The following is a 22,955-nucleotide window of genomic DNA, read 5'->3' as shown; positions in this document are numbered from 1 at the left end:
TTCATTGCAGAGAGGCAGATTGCAGATGGCCTTGCCTTGGAGAGTCCAGGCTTCCCTGCGGCCCTGTCCCCATACTCTTCCAAGAGCCACGTCTTGATGAAGCTTCAATCATCTGACCATACCAACAAGTCAGCTTAACCCAGAAGCACACATCTCGGCTTGCACCTCTTTCCACAAATGAACTGTGGTTGTGGACTCAAAAGGAGCTTTGACTGTGGACGCCTCAGATTATTGACCGAATTTCCACATTGTTTTGGTGGCTATGTTGAGAGCGGTTTGGGGTGATGGAGAAGTGTTTGTGCAAAAATCCACAGGAAAGTCTCTAATGTGCGATGCGCAGGACTTGCAAAACCTTATGTTCCGTGCTGCCTTTTTCCAATCCTCCGAGTAGAGCAGTTGTCCTGGAAAAGGTACAGAAATGAGGATTATCTTCTCACCTTTATTTGCATAAGCAAGCACCTTGCATTCTTGGTATAAGGGCAGCTCCACTTGCATGCTTGACAACCTATATGGCACTAACTACGTACCATGACAAATCTCATTTCCACAAGTTGGCCTCCGCCTGTAATTTCCTACATCGCCATCTTTTGTTTCATCGCACATTTTGCATTTTCCAATCAGGAAAGCCCTTTTGTCTTAATTGGCTTTATTTGAAACGAGCACAGCGTCCCAGCCATTCAATAACCCACAAATGAAAAATATTGATCTTTATTTTGTGGCCACCATTTCACTAACATCATATAGTCAGCAATTTTCCTTATTGGGTGTCTGCCTTACCTCAAGGTTCTTCCTTCCACGAGGCATTGTCATGACGTTTCTGTCAATCCCTGTAGTAGTAGCAGTAGTAGTAGTAATCAGTTGGATTTTTCTTTTATGTCGTCTTTGGATGCCTTGGGATAATGGAGTGCCTCTTGTTGTGCTCTCACTTTCCCTGTGGCCTAGTTACATTCTGTTGAGAAGAATTGCATTGTACTGTATTCCAAAAAAGGAGATTGCATAGTCAGTTTTAACTTTCCTGGCAAATCTGTGTGACAGTCTTGTTTAACACCGTGCATCGTGGTTGGTTTCTTTGTAAAAGTTGCCTTAATGAGACCACAGCTCATTTGTACACCATCGGCTATATCGTCCAGATACTATGCACGCATGGTGTAGTCAAGGGTGTGGAGGAGATGGTACGTGAAGGATGTTTGCGATCAAGGTAGGAATGGGCTACACGTGATGCCGTGTTCATGTCACTGCATACCAAGTCCTTTTTCTTTGTTCTTTTTTACATCAAGTCCAGATATATTTTTGCCTCCATATTCATATATCCCCTTTTTTACACGAGTTTTTGTTTGCTATTGATGAATGTTCTTTGGTAATTGTTTGTTTTTAGGTTTTACTCGCCCATCCCTCCCCCCCAAGTCCCACCTCAAAACAACCATCCCCCTAACCTTTTCACTGAGATATATTTGCCTTATTTTCTTTGCTACATCCTTTGGGTTTGGCTTTGTTTAATTGTCTTTGTGTAAGAAAGGCTAATTTGTTGCGTGCGTTTGCCTAGTAATGTACAAATATGTAATGGACAAATATCGAATATCCAAAACCACTTTTTTGTTCTGCAGAAACAACCAATGCACTGTAAATTTATTGAAACTTTTCTTGCCAAATGGCAAGTAGTTTTGTAGCATTGTTATTTTAATTGGCATTGAAAGCTGTCATTTTGGTTGTACATGTTTACGAAAAGCATTTGCTTTTTAAAAATGTTCTCGTCGTGGTGGACGCTGAAGCAGGTACTGTTAAATATGGCACTTTGTGTGGGCACAGCATGTGTAAATAGCCAGTACCGTACTACTGATTGAATGATTGTGCTGTGCATTCAAGATGGATCACATATTTTGTAACTGTAATCTTGGGTGAAAGAGCTCTATAAATATGTAAGCCTGCAACTAACCAAGGTGTGTCCGATTTTTTTGGTGGAGGGGAGGGGAGGGAAGGCAGGTCTGGAGGCAGAAGAGGAAGAGTGGGCATTATCCACTTCTTAAGTCGCATGCACACAACAATAGGCAAACGTGAAAGAGGCAGCATCATTACTTGCAAAATCGAAGATTTTTCAAGTATATTGGTCGGTTGCGTTTGTTATTCTGTTTGTCTGTTTGTCACCGGCCGACAGGTCCAATTCTAAACCGATCGTCACGAAACTTCACCAAGTTGTAGAAGTCGTCACAATTGAGAAGCCTATTGATTTTGAGGTCAAAGGTCATCTGGAGGTCAAATTTCTAAAATCGCCATTTTCCATCCAATTGACTTGAAAATTGAACAGCATTTGCACATTGAGTCACTAAATAGGCAAACCAACTTTTTGAGGTCAAAATGGCAAAGGTCAACTCAAGGTCAAACTTTCAAAATCATCAATTTTCATCCGATTGACTTGGAAATAGAACAGCATTTGCATATTGCCTCACTGAATAGGGAAACCAACTATTTTAGGTCAAAGATCATCTCAAGGTCAAACTTCCAAAATCATCAATTATATTCTGATAAACCTTCAATTTTTGTCCAAATGACTTGAAAGTTGAATAGCATTTGCATAGTGCCTCACTGAATTGGGCAACGAACTATTTTCAGGTCAAAAGGTCAAAGGTCAACTCAAGGTCAAACTTCCAAAATCAATTTTCATCTGAAAAATCATCTATTTTCATCCAATTGACTTGAGGATTGAACAGCATTTGCACAGTTCGTCACTGAATTGATAAACCAACTATTTTTGAGGTCAAAGGTCAACTCTAGGTTAAACTTCTAAAATCATTAATTTTCATCCGATTGACCCGAGCTTTGATCAAGATCGTCAATTTTGATCTTGATGAAATGGACAATTTGCTGGATCAATTGCAACCTTTTTTCATGGGGAGAGTTTGCAAGTATCGTGCTCTGCATGATTTCTTCTTGTTAATTCGTTTTCCATTCCTTTGTCTCACCCTCCTCATCGCCTGGTGTTGGCTTAACGGTTAAGGTGACTGGCTAAAGATATTTGGGTGTTGAGATTGAGCCCCTGTTATGCTGTTAAATAACTCAGTCTGTCATCCTTCCCAGATCGACAAAATGAGTACCAACCTACTGGAAATGGGCACTGCATCAGCGTCGCAGCCGCATTTCCAGCAATGATGCATCCACATGCTGAATACAAAACAAACAAGAACAGGCATTTCAAGGTCATTTTCCCTGCTAGAGCGGGGGTTAGCCTTGCGGGCCCCATGACAATCTTCTCCATTTAGCCCTATTTTCTGCATCTCACCTTGTTAACCCCCTTGCCCACATTTCTTCTTCCACCGCCTTTCGCCAAGTCTTTTGCGGTCTTCCCCGTCCTCTACTTCCTTCTGCATTCATTTCCATCACTCTTCTCAACCAGTCACTTTCATCCTTCCTCAACACATGACCAAACCATCTCAACCTGTTTCTCTTCACAGCATTCATCATAGGCTCTATTCACATCATCTTTTGCAATTCATCATTTGTCTTCCTGTCTCTCAACGATACTCCGCACATCCACCGCACCATTCGCATTTTTACCCTTTCCAGCCTTCGTTGCTGCTCCACGTTTATTACCCATGTCTCATTCCCATAAATCATAACACTTCTCACACATGCAGCATACACCTTTCCCTTCAGCTTCAACGACACTCTCCTCCTCATGAGCACGCCACTCAGTTCCCGAAACTTCTTCCATGCACATCTCACTCGAGCAACCGTTGCCGAGTCTGATCCACCTTCTCCATTCAGCATGTCTCCGAGGTAGCAAAATGTTTTCACACCTTCCAGCTTCATGCCGTCTCCAAGATCCAACTCAACATTTCCTCCATCTGCAGCTCCCTCTGTGCACACCTTACATTTGAATGTAGCTGCCACACTGGTTAATGACCCTCACAGACCACTACATTTTTGATGAACCCACTCAGCGCACATTGTACAATGAATGGAGTTCACTCCGACACCCTTCCTGCACACAGCACACGGTCACTTCCCAGTTCTTTCCACCTCACCACATGCTTTACCACTTGCCATCACCTTTGTTTTTCCGATATTCACCCTCAGAAATTTTGTCTCCATACATTCCTTCCATTTGTTCATCTTCTCCATCCATACTTTCTGTAATCAACACAAGATCATCTGCATACAACAACTCCCACGGTAAACCCTCCTTTACATTCCGAGCCAGCACCTCCATCATAGCTACAAATAGTAGTGGACTTAGTACCGACCCCTGATGCACACCCACCTTCACCTCAAACTCACCACTGTTCCCGTCCTTCGTCCTTACAGCTGTGCGCTCTCTCTCGTACATTGCCATCACTACTCTGATCAACCATTCCTCCACTCCTAACTTCCTCAATGCCCATGTCACTACATCGCGTGTTAGATTCGATCTTCACTTTCTTCCTTATCCTCCGCTCCAACACCCTTTTCAATACCTTCATTCCATGCTCCAATAACTTTATCGCTCGATACCAGCCACAGTCCAGAGGGTCACCTTCCTCAACTTCCTTCTCAGTTATCTTCTCTGCCGGTCCTAAAACTGCGTGACTCTCTATGTTGCCATCCCATTCATTCTCTGTATTCAACAGTATTTCCATATATCTTTTCCATCTTCCTTTAATTCCATCTGGGTCCACAACGATTTGTCCCACTCCATCCTTCAAGCAACTCACCCCCATCACATCAAACCTCTCGCTATCTGCTTTGCAATCCTGAATACGCTCTCTGACCCTCTTCCAAATCCAAACGTTCTCCGAACATTTTCCTACATGCCTCCTGCGCCTTTGCTACCTCTTTCTTTGCAGCCTTCTTGGCTGCCTTATAACTTTCATGCTCTGCCTTTTCTGCCCCCATGCCCTGCACCTTCTGTCACTCCTTGAACTTCTTCCTCTTCTCGTCAATCCCCTTTCCAACTTCATCATCCCACCACCATGTTTCCGAGTGTTCCGGTGGTCCTTCAGGCCATCCACATACCTCACCAACGGCTCCCAACAGACTATCTTTCATTGAAATCCAACCATTTTCAAGCTCAACCACGTCATCCTCTGCCATACTCAGCCTCTCTTTTAATGCCTCCCTCACTGTCACCTCTTTCAACCTCCACACCTTCATTCTCGGTTGGTACTTCACCCGCCGAGCTCTCCTCGCACCTTTCACCCTTATGTCGCAGACAACCAAGTGGTGCTGTGAAACAGCCTCCTCCCCCGGGATCACCTTTGTGTCCCGGAGGTGCCCCCTATCTCGCCTACGCACCATCAGGTAGTCAACGATTGTCGTCAACCCACCGGACGTGTATGTAACAAGCTTATTATCCTCTTTCTGGAAATGAGTATTACAAATCAACAAATCATCTCCATCAGCAAACTCCAAAATCCTTTCACCTTCTCCATTTCTCACACCATATCCGTAACCCCCATGAACTCCCTCAAAACCGTCCATACAACTTCCCACATGTCCCTTTAGGTCTCCTCCTACCACAACAACTCCCTCATCTTTCACGTTTTCCATCAGCTTCTCTATTGCACACCAGAACTTGTCCTCTTCATCGCTCCGACCAACCTGCAGAGCATATCCCGAGATGACGTTCACCAAGAGCTTTCCAATCATCATTTTCACCATCATCAACCTATCACTCACTCTAGTCACACTCACCACACTGTCTACAAACTCCTCAGAAAACAGGACACCAACACCATTCACGCCCTCCAGGCACCCTTGCCACACAAACTTGTATTTCTGTCCCTGCCTACCCTTCACCATTCTCACACCACTTCCCTTCCATCTCGTCTCTTGCACACAACATATGTCCACTCTTCTTCTGATCAATACTTCCACCACTTCTCCTGATCTCCCTGTCATTGTCCCTGCATTCTTTGTCCCAAACCTCAGAAACCGATCTCGACTTCGGGCTGTTCCCTGCCCATATGTAGTTGTAATTGTCATGGTTCTCTTTTTGAGGCAATGTTTTCATGGCCGGGTGGCCTTCCTGACGCCAACCCTCTTAGTCGCCTCTTGCGACACGCAGGGATGCGGTGTACCTATTCTAAACCTGGGTACACACCGGTGTATGATGAATACAAAACGATAACAGAAACTCTCCTCTTCTGACACAGGATACTCATATGGCTCGTTCTCCCCAGTAAGTTCGTACTCATTTTGTCAACCTTCCCAGTAAGCTAATACCCAACCTCTTTCTGCTATGTCCACCCTATCATTTGCCCTGTCATTTTCCATCTGCTTGGAGTCAGCCAACATCACTGCATGGACAAAACCTGGTGAAAAAACTGGTCCTCTTGCTTAAAGACCGATTAGCTTGATTCCAATCATCAGTAATGTCATGGAATCCATCATCACAGATGATATGAAATCCTTCCTTTTTTCCAGCGACCTGATCTCAGACCATCACTTCGGATTCAGACCCGGTCACTCCACCTTGGACATGCTCCTTCCATGCTCCCAACAATGGATGGCAGCCCTCAATCGCAAGACACCTATTGAGCATTTGATGCAGGTCTGACACCCCACCTTGTTCTCGAAACTCTCTGCCTATGGTATCCAAGGCTACTGATCCATACATTGCTTGCTGGCTTCCTATACTCCTGGAGCCAATGCATGGCTCTCAAGAAGATCCACATCTCCTCTCCCTGTCAAGGCTGGAGTGCCCCAAGGCAGCGTCTCTGGCTCAGTCTTATTTATAATCGTCAACGATCTTTCTGACTGGAAAATCCTCTTCAACTCTTTCTTGATGACATCACCCTTTGCTAAAATATCCCTCATCCTTTAGATGGGCAGACTGCAGCCTCTTCAATCTTTGCAGACCATGACATAATCAAAAGTTGGTCCAACACTTGAATATGTCTTTCCATTCTGACCAATCTCACACTCTTACTTTGTCTCTTCGAAAACCTTCCCATCTACTTCCTGAACAATATCCTTAAATAAGTTGTCACTCAAACATTTGGGTCCGTTCATCAGCCATTATCTTTCTTGGGCAAACTGCAGATCAAAGTTGGCCTCCGAAGCCATTGGGCATCCTCTGTCATGTAAAGTCTTTCCTTGGCACACCTGAACTTGTGCCTATGTCCAAGGCCTATATCTGCAGCTTGATCCGGATGCTGCCCCTTCTGGGCTTGCCACCCTGTCTCATGCCTTCTCAGCTTGATGCCAAAGAAAAATATTCTCCCTTTGCCCCCTCCGCACCTCCAAAGTGTCTACCGAGTGCATGCAGTCTACCAATAACTTCATTGTCGTGAAACTCTCAAAATCCAGCATTACTGCTCACCTCCACTCATTCGTTCCTCTTTTTTTGTGCCTGTGGACCCAAACTCCTCAGGCTATTCCATCTTTTATTTTCCCTCTAGGGCTTCAAGACAGCAATTCACCACAATTCCCCATCCTCAACTGTGATCTTTCTACCTCCATCAACCCATCCCAGGTCCATCTACTGTATTTCCAGGTTTCCAGACCTCCCTTCCACTTTTATGATTGAGAATTTGCGTCCATGTCCATGTTGTTCACGCTCCCCCACTTCCCCACTTCCCCCTTCCCTCTCCATGTCCTCACCTTACTCTCATTCTTCCCCATCTCCAAGTCTCCCTCTATTGTGTCTCCCAACCCTGCTGTTGGTGTGTCCCCCCACCCCCTCCCCCCCACACCCTCTTTCTCTTTTACTGTTCCCCCCTGCCCCTTCCCTCCACCCTGTGTTCTAGCTCCTCCACAAGCCTCAACACTATATAGAATAAAAAAATTAACATTCTGGTCATGCCACATGACATTCTGGACAAGAGGGGGTGCATGATCTACAGCATGCATGCATCTTCTAACTCATCCTGGGCGTAAACACTGAGGGTTTGTCAATAATGTAGTCCGTTTGGATTCACAAGGTGTATATGACCAGCTGGCAGCTTGTTTGAACAGCACGGTCTTGAAAGGTGCAAGACAAGTGCGACCCCACACAAATTCCATCATACGACACAAAATCCAGCCATAACATTGAACACTGCAAACATGAAAAAAGCTGATCTTGCCACAAGATTTCAAGAAGTGTATCATGACAAACTGTGCAAGATGCCACAAAGTGAGGAAAATATAGATCAACAATGATCACAATTTTGTGACGCACTATTTGGGACTGCATATGTTTTGAGGATCAAGGATAGAAAATAAGAAAAGGTTTATAGACAACCAATATGTCTTGAATCCCAAAAAATGTTGAGGAGAAGTGAAATGCTCACATCACCAACGTACAGTGCCTTCGGAAAGTATTCACTCCCCTTAACTTTTTCACATTTTGTTGTTACAGCCTGAATTTAAAATGGATTAAATTGAGATTTTTTTTGTCGCTGATCTACACATGTCGCTGATCTACACAAATGCCCCATAATGTCAAAGTGGAATTTTTTTTCGAAATTTTTGCAAAATAATTAAAAATGAAAAGGTGAAATGTCTTCAGTCATTAAGTATTCATCCCCTTTGCTATGACATTCCAAATTGCGCTCAGGTGCATCCAATGTCCTGTGATCATCCTTGAGATGTATCTACACCTTGCTTGGAGTCCACCTGTGGCAATTTCAATTGATTGGACATGATTTAGAAAGAATCACACCTTTCTATATAAGGTCCCACAGTAGACAGTGCATGTCAGAGCAGAAACCATGAAGTCCAAGGAACTGTTCATAGAACTCCAAGATAGAATGGTGAGAAGGTGTAGATCTGGAGAAGGGTATAAAACAATTTCTAGAGTGTTGAAAGTTCCCAAGAACACAATGAACTCATAATTAGGAAATGGAAAGAATATGGAACTACCCAGACTCTTCCTAGAGCTGGCAGTCCGACCCAATGAAGAAGAACCCAATGACCACTCCAACAGAACTACAGAGTTCCTTCACCAAGATGGGAGAACCTCAAAGAAGGACAACAGTTTCTGCAGCACTTCACAAGTCTAGGGTTAATGAGTGAGTGGCCAGACGGAAGCCACACCTGAGAAAAAGGCACATGACAGCATACCTGGAGTTTACAAAAAGGCACGTGAAAGACAGCATGAGGCAAAATATTCTGTGATCTGATCTGAAAAGTGATCTGAAATTATGTGGTCTTGGAATTGAACTCTTTGGCCTGAATGCGAAGTGCTACGTCTGGCGGAAACCGAGCACAGCTCATCACCCATATAACGCCATCCCTACCATGAAATATGGTGGTGGCAGCATCATTATATGGGGATGCTTTTCAGTGGCAGGGGCCTGGAGACTTGATGGGATAGAGGGAACAATGAATGGAGCCAAATACAGGCAAATCCTTGAGGAGAACCTGTTTCAGAGTGGAAAAGACCCTTAAAGACCCAGAGGAACCAAAATACCCCGAATACCCAAACACCCTGAAGACCCAGAGGAACCAAAAGACCCTGAAGACCCAAAAGACACCGAAATGGTCAAAGATGCCTATCCCTCTGAAACGACGTGTGGTGAGGCGCGCATGGCACGCCAAGTCACACTATTTCATCATAATATTCTTTGTATCTTTCGACAACTTTGTTGATTCATCTCTCATACAAATAACCACATTATCAATTTTTAGTTTTCTACAATATTTAACGAGTTCTATATTTGATGTTGTATTCTTTCCAAATTATTTAAACCATTTATCCATTTATTTATGAGAAAGATATAATCCATTACCCCTTTTAGTTAGTTTTACACCTATCTGTGCGATAGAGGAAAGCATATCTCCAACTGACGATCTCAATTTATCAGGCAGGCTTTCAAGCTTACCAGCAAAATCCACAATTACACCACTTCCACTCATTTGTTTCTCCAACTCCTTGTTATGTCTTTCCAACTCTTTTTGAGCTTGAAGTTGTGCCTTCCTTTCGTTAGCGGTTTTTACCGCTGCTGAAATACCACCCGTCAATGCTCCCGCCGCACTTAAACCAGCAAATAAAGGAATTAGAAACGGGAGAAATCCTCCACTCGTTTTCCTTGTTGAATATTTCTTTAACATAGGTTTTGTCATTTTAATTTAAAGTGAGCCAGTATCATTTAGTGTTTTCACCTGCTCTCTTGTGAGCAAAACATCAATTCTTACTGCTCCTTTTCTTTGAATTGTATTAACATTAATAATACAAGGCTTTTGATTTTGAATACAAGATAATAGTTTATTAAGATTGATTTGATTAATATATACCCAAGTTGGTTCTTTACTACTCATTTATTTATGAGAAAAATCTATGTGATATTAATCATAACACCATTATCTGTATTAATCTGTAATTCTGTTTCTTCCAAAAGCAAACAATATGTATCAACTTCTTCACTCTCCCCTCTTTCAATGTAGAGAGAAGTATCCTCTCCATTAGACCTTATAGTTTCCTTTTGAGAACTCAGGTCAATTGCGTAGATTGTATAAAGTTTTTTTTTTATACGCAACCATATCCAAAATAGGTTATTTATTACTGGTGCTTTCACACACCTTTTGGTAAGACTTGTAGGCTTCGGCATAATCATTTTTTTCTCAATCAATTTCCAATCTATCTCGTGGGTAAAATGTTCCATCATACTAAAATAGCCATTTTTGTCTGTCTGTCTGATGAATTTTTGACGCCAATACTGCTCCGCCAAAGGAGCAGTAAGAAGGGTTACATAATGAAGGTTGTAGCGCATTAATTTGCCCCCCTCCCCGAGGGGGTTTTCCCCGCCATTACCGTCAATGGGTTGCGTGTTGAGGTGTATAGCCATATTAAGTTAGCTTTATCGTGGCGTTTTTCCAACGCCGCTTCAAATAACAAAACTAACGATAATAGTGTAATATTAATGTTATTACAAAACAACATTAATACCATTAATATCCCACCTCCCTAAGGGGTTTTTCCAGTGAGTCAACGTATATAAATAGCTTATCAGGGCGTTTTCGTGGGAGCAACGGCCTCTACCAGAAGTAATGAACAGTAATGAATATTATGAACCACAAACACGTATGATTAGCTTTTAAAACAGTCGCTAATGCTGTTTATAACACTAAATGAAGATATTTGGAGGAATCCCGACATGCGTGAGGTAAGTTTTACTTTCAGAACTGAGCGAAGATCTGCTGTACTTTAGGTACCCCATAAGTGTGGGGTTAATAACATGACCCTTCCTGGTGCTAACGTGGCGTTTTTCATAGTGAACCTTTGAAACTCGCTCCTTCTGTTTAACACGAAACTGAAAGGGAGGAAGCCCGGGGTGTGCTCATTTACCAAGCAGCTAGCTTGTGCTTGCCAAGCCAGCCATTCCTTAACGGTTTTGAATGGAATGCTTGCTCGAATGCTTTAACCACTTGGCAATCTCTCCACAAGAAACTTGGTAAATGAACACACACCCAATGTTCTTGAGACCAGACCATAGATCAACTGTAATCTATGTACCCCAAAGAGGAATGACCCTTTCTGCCCCTCCTGTACTTATCGGGTGTACTAGTCCAGAGAAACCCGAAGTTGTTTCACCTTAGCATTATCACTCAGCATATTATTCTCATCAGTACCAGCATCTCCATCTGTTTTTTGTTTTTTTTAATGAGCCAAAGGTATCATGACTGTCCTTCCAGAACACCCAAATTCCGCGTGCAGGTAGTTTGGTTCAGTTTAACGTGTTGGCTCTTGCGCTGGGAGACGTGGGTGCTGGTGTGGAGCAGACGACGAGTGGACGAGCACGGCCCGCTCGCTTTGAGCTCGGCGGCTGGAAGAACGAGCTGCATGCCAAGGTCATTCCCGCGCACAGACTTCACGCAAATGAGCGTATTTTCGCACGTAAGGATGCGGGGCTTGTGACGATTCCTGACAAGGTTCAAGAGCCGATTAGAGCTAAGTGCCACACAAACACATTATTATTTTCACAGTTATTTTCCCCATTGTTTGTCTTTGAGTCTGTGGGGGTGCTCCAGTTAGGGTTTTATTTGATCGTGCATCATTTGGTTACCGGCATTTCTTCAATAAAGCCGGTATTTTTGTACAGTAAATCCTGTGTTGTTTGAGTTAATTTATCCAGGTGCGAAGACGTCGGGTAGAAGCCATCCAGGTAAGTTCATCAGCCTCCTTTCCCTCCCGTGTAAAGAATACCTTCATCATTGGATTGAACGCCTTGGAGTAAAGCTTGTTTGGTCATCCGTCTCACCCTGCGGTGTTCACTACAGGGCAGGCACACGACAGTATATTCGCAAATATACTCCTAATCTTAAAAGAGAAGAAATGTTGAATAAAAGACAATTCAAAGAAACCACGAAATGAATCATACCTTAAAAGAGGATGTACCAAATACAAACAATGAGAAAAATAACTGAAAATAAATATGTGTTTGTGTGGCACTTAGCTCCAATCGGCTCTTGAACCTCGTCAGGAATCTGTTTTCGTGCAATCAGAATGTGGAATCGGGGCACAGTTCGTGACAACGCCACTCGCATATCATCGGAAACATCAAGTCCATTTCTCCACTTTGATTTCAGGTTCAATAATGCAGAGAAACCTGTTTCACAGAGATACGTAGTTGTGAAGGGAACCAACACATTCATTGCCCTCTTCGCCAAGCTCGGGTAATCTGCTATCTGCTCACACCAAAACTTCTTAAAATCCAGTCCAGCCTTTCCAAAATCAGCTTTCTTTCTTTGATATTCTTGGAACTCGATCAAATCATCCTTCACTAAATCGTTGTCACTCATCGTAGAAATATCAAACGAGAAAGGGTTCTGGATCCAAACGGATTCCGTGCTCAGATCATCAATATCTGACAAGTAACCCTCAAAATTGGTACTTAGGACTTTCAAATGGTCCTTGACTTCTTGAAGTATTTCCCCAGGCAATGCCTTTTCATCTTCTCCATCAAGAAGGATATCGCCAAGGATTGGAAAGTTCGCCATGTTTGCGCTTTCAACACGGCGACTCCAAATCAGTAATTTCTTCGTAAATGCCACTAACTTTCCCCTGTCCAATAATGTCCACATCCCTTCCCTGCATCGACATTTTCAAGTCATTGAGGTGACCGAAAATATCGGCCAAATATCCCAGGGTAACAACAAAATGCTCATCTTCAAAACTGTTCGCTTGAGGGGATTGTTGATGCCTGAGGAATTCGAGAATTTCTTCCCGAAGTTCCACTACACGTGCGAAAACACGACCACGAGATAGCCAACGTACCTCTGTGTGGTGCAGTAAACACAATGTTCCGCCCCAATCTCATCACATAATTTTTGAAATAGTCGATGATTTAATGCCCGTCCACGAATAAAGTTGACTGTCTGGACGACTATTACCATCACTTCTTTCAGTTTATTTGACAACGTTTTGAATGCCAAGGCTTCGCGATTTAGAACACAGTGTGTGGTCAACACATGTGGAGCTTCCTCCTTGACCAGAGCGACGAACCCAGATTTCTTGCCAATGATGGCAGAAGCTCCGTCCGTGCAAAAAGACCCAACCAAATCCCATGTTAACTCATGGCGATCAAAGAACAGTTCGAATAACTTGAACAGATCAGCTCCTTTAGTTGTTGTTTCGAGTCGTTCCCATAATAACAATTCTTCCATGAGTTTCATTTCATGAACATAGCGGATGAATACGAGCAATTGACAGTGGTTTGAAACGTCAGTCGATTCATCGAGCTGCATGCTAATTTTTGCAGGACTGTTTTTAATCTCGCTGACAACTTGTGTTGCTATGTCCTGACTCGTGTCTCCAATTCTCTGGCCTAGTGTCATTGGACAAGGACACCTGACTCAATCGCTTCACAGCTTCCTCCCCCAGCACGATTTAACCATCTCCAACACACAGGGCTTCACTAGGCTTTCTCCGATTGTGTGGGGCTTCTTTTCCTTGGCAATCATGTACGAAACTTTGTGGGAGGCTTCCCAGTGGGAACAAACCCATGCGATGAAAGAGTTCCTTTCTGATCAAAACGAAGACTTTTCACCTTGAAAGCATCAATGGAGGTGTCAACATGATCCCTGTGTTTGCTTTGGAGTTGCTCTCTCAGTCCTGGTGGCTTCAAATTTCCATTGCTCATTATCAAATTGCAAAGCATGCATTGGGGTTTATCAGTTCCATTTCCTTCTTTCACACAGATGAAGCCAAAGCAAACATCGTCATCATTCCAATTCCGTTTTTTGACAGACGACATCTTGCAACAAATCTGTAAAAGAATAATAAGAAAATAATTAACAAACGCCACAGAAGACAAAACATTAGTCCACGTGAAATAAAGTGTTGGCCACTAACACCGAAAACTACAGAAAGAGATGCACAGAGGATTACGAAATTCCTCACACTATACTACTTCAACGTCCCCAATCAATCAACTTTCGCAGCTCAATCAATTTTCACGGACCAGGTGTTTACGGACACGGATATCCGGGTGTTTTTCACGGACATGGATATCCGGCCGCCCCATTTATGTTAATGCAATATAATGAATGTGAATGCCCTATTTATATTTAAATATACTTTGCAAACTTTGAATATCTCCAGATAAGTAGGCTTACTACTCACTTGTTTTGCAAATGTTTTCACTGGAATAAAATTGAGAATGACGTAGTAATTGCCGTTATTCGGTTCTTCACCTAATGCCCTAATGGCCTACATTATGTGACAGCACATTGGCTCAGTGTGAACTTTGACCCACACTAATCACTATGTAAATGTTCTCGTTGTCATGTCAATCATGCATTGTAATCGCATGCATACGCCCGGGGCGTATAGTTGATTTATTCGAATTTTATTAGAAAATTGAGTTTATATTTGTTTGAAATATAATTATACAAATATAATTTGTTTTGAAATATTTATATTTATATTTAAATATATATTTATTATATATTTAAAGTTGATATTTCTTTGAATTTATTACAATTTATTATTATAATTTATTACGAGTACCATACCCCCAAGGGTATGGATACCCCATGTTAAGAACCCCAGATCTAGAGGTTAATTTAATAGGTGGTCGGGCAGAACTTAAGAACATCAATTTATCATTAAATATCAATACCTTTTCATTAACAAGATAGAACTGTGCTGGTTCTTCTGTTGGAATGAGACCTGCTATGGTTTTTGAAACCGCTGAATATTCATTCTTTTGAAGAGACTCCACAACATAATCAGGATGTTGATTTGCCTTTTCCAGTTGTTGAAATAATCTTTCATCATCATATTCTAATTCTCCTATATCCTCTAATTCCTGCTCTGTCATTTGACTAAAATCTTTGAGCATTTGAAGTTTTCCAGGAGTGTATTCCATCGTGGGAATTGTAGAGGGTTGTTCTCTTTGTTGGGAAGATTTTAAAACCAGTTTCAAAAATTTCTCTTGTTTTCTTTCAAACGCTTCTTCACCCGTTAGTTTCTCTCTGCGTTTCCTCATTATGTCTTCCTGTTGCTTTACAACTTTTGAAACTAACTCCTGATGATCCTTAAACCTTCTTGCTCTTTCTTGTACATTCATTTTCTTTCTTTATTTATTGAAAAATATCATTTGCTGAATTATAAATGTCAATTGGGAAATTTTCCTTTTTTTTCCTCATTAAAGTAGATGTGTTCAAATAAGTCCTTTTCTTTAAATATTTTATCAAACTATTTATTAGCATTTTCCTTTTCTTCATCATTAAAGTAAATGTATTCAAAAAAAACTTTAAAAAAAAATATTTTATCAAATTATTTATTAGCATTTCTCCTTTTCTTCATCATTAAAGTAGATATGTTCAAATAAATCCTTTTCTTTAAATATTTTATCAAATTCCTTATTAGCATTAATATGAGTTGTAATTTCTTCTTCACTAATACAAGTATCTCTGCTTTTCATACGTTGACGTTGTTTCTTCATCAACATCAAAACCGAATGATAAAATCTGAACTCCATTATCACTCAGATGTTTCATAATTTGTCTCATTCCTTCTGGATTAGTTTCTAAAATCCCAAGACCACCAAGATTTTAGTTTCTTTAACTCACTCTTACAATGTGAATATTTTGTCATGCTCAAATATTTGAGACCTCCTCAAAGGTACTCCTCAAATATTTGACCTTCGTTCCTCAATCGCATATGTTCCTCCATTTAAATGTAGTAATAATCTTCACCTTCTACTTCTCCTGGTCGTGTTGCGCTGGTCGTTGTAGATATAATACGAATCATAGGGCGTTTCTTTAAAAAACTTACAATCTTTTCATCTTTCTGATTCAAGAGCTTAGATTTATGAAAGATTTTTCCTCAAGCAGATTTACCCACAAGATTAATAATAATAGTTGTCATTTATGTATGTAATTATTTATTAAATAAAATAAATATCATTTTGTATCTCATCTTGTTTCACAGCAATATATTTCTATTTTCCAGTCGTGTGTTTCATATTGTTGCGGATCTCCGGGAATGGGGAGGTACCCGAGGTGGGTGAGGCCTCGACCCCTCCTCAGTCCACGGTTCCACCGGGCCGTCGTCTGCGACGAAGCTCGTGTTCGGCGGATTGCCAAGCAACTTCAGCCGCCGAGCCCGCAGCTGCGAGTGGAAGGGTTAGTGGTCACAACCCGGATACCCTCGGACACACGCAGCCGTGAGGACGGGACTGAACCCCGCACAAGTCACACTTATTTCTGATGCCCGAGTGGTTTTGCGTCGTGTGACCCCTGCCGTTACACTAAGCGTACTTCGGACACGATTGAGCGGTTTTAATTCGGGCGATGCTAGGTCAATGAATAGAAAATGACAACGATGGTCAGGTTGGAAGTACCAAACACAGCATTTAATTACAGGTATGTACAGAACAGAGACAAAGGAGAGAATCTTAGCATCCTTACCTATAATCCCAGACAAGGGCCCTCATTCTTTCGGGGAAGGGAGAAAGGGTAATGCGCGGGGAAGCGCGGCCGCTTCTTGGTTCAGCCGGCTTTGTGCAGCTCGCCCGGATGGGCTCGGTTGTGCAGCGAACGTGCGAGGATCGGCTTGGCAGACGCGCACGCAGGACTGCCCACTCAGTCGATCAGCACGGTGGACGAAAACACCAGGAATCGCTCCAATCCAAGGCGCCAACAGCAGGAGACGATCGCAGCAGGAACGAAGAGCGATGACGACGAACCAGGAGCAGGAACCAGAGGACCGAGCAAGAGAGCAGGAGCCGGGCCCGAATGTGTTATGGGCCGGGTTTTTATTACACCCGAGCCCCTTCCTGAATGTTCCATGGGTCTCAATTGGCGGCCGAGGGTCACGTGACGTGACAGCCCCTCATTGGCCACCCTCGGTCACTCCCCCCTGCCTTCCCTTTAGCTCCCATTGGTTGCTCGCTGCCGCTCCTCCCAGGAATGTCTCGTTCCTCCTTCTGGGAAGGTTCTATTCCTCCTTCGGGCCTGCAGGGCCTAGTCTATTCCCATGACGAGACAATTTAGCCTTCAACGAGGCCGACAATCATCCTGCCTGACTCAACGCATTATTTGCTTTCTTTCTAAACACTGGAAAAGGCCTATGCGTTACATTTAATAAGAAATAACTAACTACTGGAGGCTACATGTTGTGGTGTAACTAACTATAGGGGGGTTGCCTTTATTCACAAAACCGTAACAATATAATCCTCAAATTACTTTTTACTACATAATGTAGAACAATTATCTCTCCAAAAATTATTTACATCCATTGAATTTAAGTTGAATAAAATAAAAGTATTGGCCTTGTTTCTTATTGAGCGACGAGGGAGTTGAACATATGATTGACTGAGATAAATACAATTTTTAATAAATATAATTTAATAATAAATATTTTAATAAAATACATTTTTAATAAATAAATATAAATTTTTAATAAGATAAATACAATCATCTAATTTTTACACGCTTTTTTAGAAACTATGTTTTATCCTGAGTTCAGGTTTAATTTCAAGATAATACCTTTCAAAAACAGAACATTCGGTTCGCACCAAGTTGGCTGCGCAGGGTAAGTATTCTATGAATACCATCTCGTTTTTACTTTGCATTGGTGTTCCTTTTGTTGTCATTTTTGTATTCGTTTTTATTTTATTGTATTTTATATTTTACATTTTATATTCACTTTTGTTGCATTATTATATTTTACTTGTTAAATGTATCAATTGCAAAACGTACCTCAATTTGGCCCTCGGCCGCGATGGAAGTTGAATAGAAATAAACCTTTATTATTATCAAACCCCATTCCTAATGCTCACTCGGAGTGTTTAATACTCGCTTGAGGGAAATTTGGATAAAATTGGACATGTACATGTATATTTACACATGGGCGGTATATAGGCTAAAAGTCGCTTGTCCGCACACCTACTGAAAATAAAATGTATTAAAACCACAAATTAACCGATTCAGTTCGATGATAATGGCACAATAATAACAATGGCATATGAATCATAATATAATTAACAATAATAAGGATAATAACACGGCTCAGTCTAAAGCATCATAGGCTAAACAGGTGTGAAAATGAGGTGAAAATTAAGGTGAAAAGGATTTTGAATGCAAAAGTAACTAAACTCTGTAGATATGCACATACACATGCCTCCTCTACCCCCAACTTCCTCCCTGGCTGCTCCTGTAGGGAGCCGCTTTCTCGTTTCCATAAATTGAGCTTATATTGTTGGTGGGGGAAAATGCTTTTGAAGCAGATATAATTTTGTTGGGAAAAATGTTTTGATGCAGAACCAAATTCTGGTGTGGATCTACAATCTGACATTAAGGAAGAAAAGGTCGTCCGTGTCGACTTAATAAATTTGAACGTACGTCACATGAATAAAGCAAATGTCAATTTCCCCAGTGGGACATGAAATGTAGTGCTGGCTGGCATTCCCATTTCGTTATTAGCAGGTTGGTGGCCCTTGTTCTTATTGATTTTAAACGGAGTCCCATTGTGCATCTAAGAGCAAGCTCGTGCTTGTTAGCTTTGCACATCCCAAGCTTTCTCACCTTGTGGATAACAGCCTCTCTGGGGCCTAGCAACCTGTCTGAAACGCAACAGCCAATGATTCCTTCAGTTTTCACACTTTTCACTGAAAGTTTGCTGGAGGATTTATCTGGTGATGACATGGAGATGATCCTCCCTATTGAAGGAGCTGGGGCTCCCACGTCGATCGGAAGAATGGACGCGACAAAAAGCTAGAATTCATCCGAGTTGCTTTAATGAAATCAAACACTCAGGCACACTGAAAACCCGTTTATCGGGCAGCAATATATATACCAATTATCCCGGAGCGTTTGCCCAGGCCCGGCGCCAGGGGGCGTGGCCCAGCGGCCTGGCAAGTTGAGGGCGAGCCTGCCCGGGCGTCCCGACCGAGGCCTGGCAAGTTGAGCGCGGGCCTGCCCGGGCGTCCTGGACGAGCCCGGCATGGTGATCGCTCCGCGTCCTTGACAGGTGCAAGGCGATTGTGAAAACCCAGCGGCAGCCGCTACACACGTCCCCCCAGAATCGACTTGCACCGGCAGGGTCAATTTGAGGGGGGTCCTGATGACCCGGCCGAAGCGACCCCTGGCGGGTCGTGGGAGGGGGTCCGGTGAGGTGGTGGGCGGTCGAGTGGGGGGCACCGTGGACGGGGGGCGGCCTCGCCGCGGCGGAAGGGCCACCCGTGGTGGGTGGTCGACGTCCACATGCGCCGGCTTGAGGCGGTCCACCGCAATCCGGTCCGACCTGCCGCCGATGTCGATGACGAACGACTTGTCGTCCCGTCGCAGCACCCGGAAGGGCCCGTCGTACGGCGGCTGGAGTGGCCACCGATGTGCGTCGTGACGCACAAAAACATACTCCGCTGTGCGGAGTGCTGGGGGGACGTAGGACTGGGGGTCACCGTGGCGGGATGTTGGCACGGGGGCAAACCGTCGGGCGGCCTCCTGGAGGTCCGAGCGCTGGTGAGCTGCGGACCAGGGACTGGTAGCGTCGGGCACGAATTCGCCCGGGACGCGTAGCGCCTGGCCATAGACAAGCTCGGCGGTGGATGCCTGGAGGTCCTCCTTGGGGGCCGTGCGAAGGCCCAAAAGGACCCACGGCAGCTGGTCGGCCCAACCGCCGTCTTGAAGGCCGGCCATGAGCGCGGCCTTCATGGAGCGGTGGAATCGCTCGCACAACCCGTTTGCTTGGGGGTGGTAGGCCGTAGTACGGTGGAGCTTGACCCCCAGGTTGCGGGCGACCGCGCCCCACAGCTCGGAGGTGAACTGTGGTCCGCGGTCTGACGAGATGTCCGCCGGTGCGCCGAAGCGGGCGACCCAGGTGGCGATGAAAGCCTGCGCCACGTCGGCGGTGGTGGTGGAGACGAGGGGAACGGCCTCCGGCCACCTGGTGGTCCTGTCCACCATGGTGAGCAGGTGTGTGAACCCCCGTGACGGGGGGAGGGGGCCCACCAGATCCACGTTGACGTGGTCGAAACGTCGTTCGGGCACGGTGAAAGGTGCCAGCGGGGCCTGGGTGTGTCGGTGGACCTTGGCCCGTTGGCAGGCCGTGCAGGTGCTGGTCCAATCGCGGACGTCCCGACGGAGGCCGTGCCAGACGAAACGCGCCGACACCAGCTTCTGGGAAGCTTTCCGGCCCGGGTGGGAAAGGCCGTGGAGGGAGGCGAAGATGCGGCGTTGCCAGGTGACGGGCACGATGGGGCGAGGCTGGCCTTGGGAGACGTCGCAGAGCAGGACAGTGTCCGCGCAGGGGATGTCGGCCAGGCGGAGGCCCGTGTCCGCCGCCCGGAGGGCTTGCACCGTGGTGTCGGTGGTTTGGTCCGCCGCCATAAGCGCAAAATCCACGCCCAGGTGGACCGCGTTCGCGCTGGCCCGGGAAAGACAGTCGGCCACGGCGTTGTTTTTGCCGGCGACGTGCCAGATGTCCGTGGTAAACTCCGACACGGCGGAGAGGTGGCGCTGTTGGCGGGCCGACCATGGCTCCGTGACCTTGGCCATGGCGTAAACCAACGGCTTGTGGTCGACGAACGCCGTGAAAGGTCGGCCCTCCAGGAGGTGGCGGAAATGGCGGACGGCCAGGTGTAGACCGAGGAGCTCCCGGTCAAACGTGCTGTATTTGAGCTCGTTTGGCCGGAGCTGCCGGCTGAAAAAAGCGAGTGGCTGCCAAACCCCGTTCACCCATTGCTCATGTACGGCGCCCACCGCGTAGTCGGAGGCATCCGTGGTGAGGGCGATGGGAGCGTTGAGCACCGGGTGAGCGAGCAGTGTTGCGTCGGCGAGGGCCCGCTTTGAGCGTTGGAAGGCCGCATCCATTGCTGCGGACCAGGCGATGTCGTGCTTGGCCGGCTTGCCCCGGAGGGCTTCGTAGAGGGGCCGCATGAGTTGAGCAGCGCGGGGCACGAAGCGGTGATAAAAATTCACCATTCCCAGGAATTCCTGCAGGGCCTTTACGGTGCGGGGACGCGGGAACGTGGTGATGGCCTCGACCTTGGTTGGCAGCGGCACGGCCCCGTTCTTGGTGATGTGGTGGCCCAAAAAATCAACGGCCGTCGTGCCGAAGTGGCATTTGGCCGGGTTGACGATGAGGCCGTGCTCGCTGAGGCGCCCGAACAGTGTTCGGAGGTGGAGGAGGTGCTCGGCCCGGGACGTGCTGGCGACGAGGATGTCGTCCAGGTAAACGAAAAGGAACGGCAGGTCACGCAGCACGCCGTCCATCAAGCGCTGGAACGCCTGAGCCGCGTTCTTGAGACCAAACGGCATCCGCAAGAATTCGAATAAGCCGAACGGCGTGATGACTGCCGTTTTAGGGACGTCGGCCGCCCTGACAGGTACCTGGTGATATCCCCGTATGAGATCAATTTTCGAAAAAATGACCCGTCCCGCCAGACGGGCGGAGAAGTCTTGGATATGCGGGATCGGGTACCTGTCGGGGGTGGTAGCGTCATTGAGACGGCGGTAGTCGCCACACGGGCGCCATCCACCCCCCGGCTTTGGCACGATGTGCAGTGGCGAGGCCCACGCGCTATCGGAGCGCCGCACGATGCCGAGGTGCTCCAACGCGTCGAATTCGGCCTTCGCTACGGCGAGCTTGGCTGGGTCGAGGCGGCGGGCCCTGGCGTAGACCGGCGGGCCCGTGGTTGGTATGTGGTGCTCGATCCCATGCCGTACTGCGACGGCCGAAAACGTCGGCCGCGTGAGGGCCGGGAACTCCGTGAGCAGGCGAGCAAACTCGTTCGCCGCCGGGACGGTGCATGCCAGCTCGGTCGGCGCGGAGCTGCTCAATGTGCATACCAGGGAGCTGAAGGTTTCAGCGTTGATTAAACGACGCCGTTGGACGTCCACCAGCAGTCCGTGTGCGCAGAGGAAGTCGGCGCCTAGCAGAGCCATGGGCACGTTGGCGGTTACAAACGTCCAAGCAAAGCGTTGGCCGCCGAAGCAGAGGGTGACGTTGCGCGGGCCGAAGGTGCGGATAGTCGATCCGTTGGCCGCAACCAAGGAGGGGCCGCAAACCGCGGATTGCCTGTCCTGGTCGGAGGCGGGTATGACGCTCAGTTGGGCGCCGGTGTCGCACAGGAAGCGCCGTCCGGACGCTTTATCCGTGATGAACAGTAAGTTGCCCGTGTGGCCGGCGCTCATGGCTGGTAATGAACGCCGGCCCGGCCGTTTCCCGGCCTGCTTAAGGTGCACGGGGGTCGGCATGTCCGGGCCTTCTGTCCGAACCTGGCATGATAGTAACACCACGCTTGGTCAGGTGGAGGCCTCAGTCGTCGTGCTGGAGGTGGTCGGCTCGGTAGAGTGGCCGCCAATTGCGTCGGCAGTTCGGCCGTCGACCGTGCCGGGTGCTCGGGCGCCATGGGTGTTGCGTCGGACGGCGGTGGGTCCCATGTCGCCGCTGCGATGCGCTGTCCTGCGGCGGAGATCTTGTCGGCTTCTCTGGCAAGGGCCCGGGGATCTGTGATCGTCGTGCTTGCCAGGGCGAGGCGTACCGGGTTAGGCAGCTGACGGAGGAACAGCTCCCGGAACAAGAATGCCGGAGAGTGCTCGCCGAGCAG

General features: G+C 46.0%; 1 protein-coding gene across 4 annotated transcripts in view; it reads left to right on the top strand.

The window, feature by feature from the left end:
• LOC137416855 (ral GTPase-activating protein subunit alpha-1) overlaps positions 1–1,932 on the top strand; it is a 344,184-nt gene extending 342,252 nt beyond the window's left edge. For all 4 annotated transcript variants that reach the window (XM_068102513.2, XM_068102512.2, XM_068102510.2 and 1 more), the window contains one exon: positions 11–1,932. In XM_068102513.2, coding sequence (XP_067958614.2) covers positions 11–138 — 128 coding nt within the window. In that variant the 3' untranslated portion in view covers positions 139–1,932. The remainder of the gene's footprint in view (positions 1–10) is intronic.
• Positions 1,933–22,955: the final 21,023 nt, after the last annotated feature.

Source organism: Myxine glutinosa, chromosome 11, assembly GCF_964187855.1.
Source record: "Myxine glutinosa chromosome 11, kmMyxGlut1.1, whole genome shotgun sequence".
Taxonomy (NCBI): Eukaryota; Metazoa; Chordata; class Myxini; order Myxiniformes; family Myxinidae; genus Myxine; species Myxine glutinosa.
The sequence above is the reverse complement of the archived record's forward strand: the minus strand, read 5'-3'. Positions and strand labels throughout refer to the sequence as shown.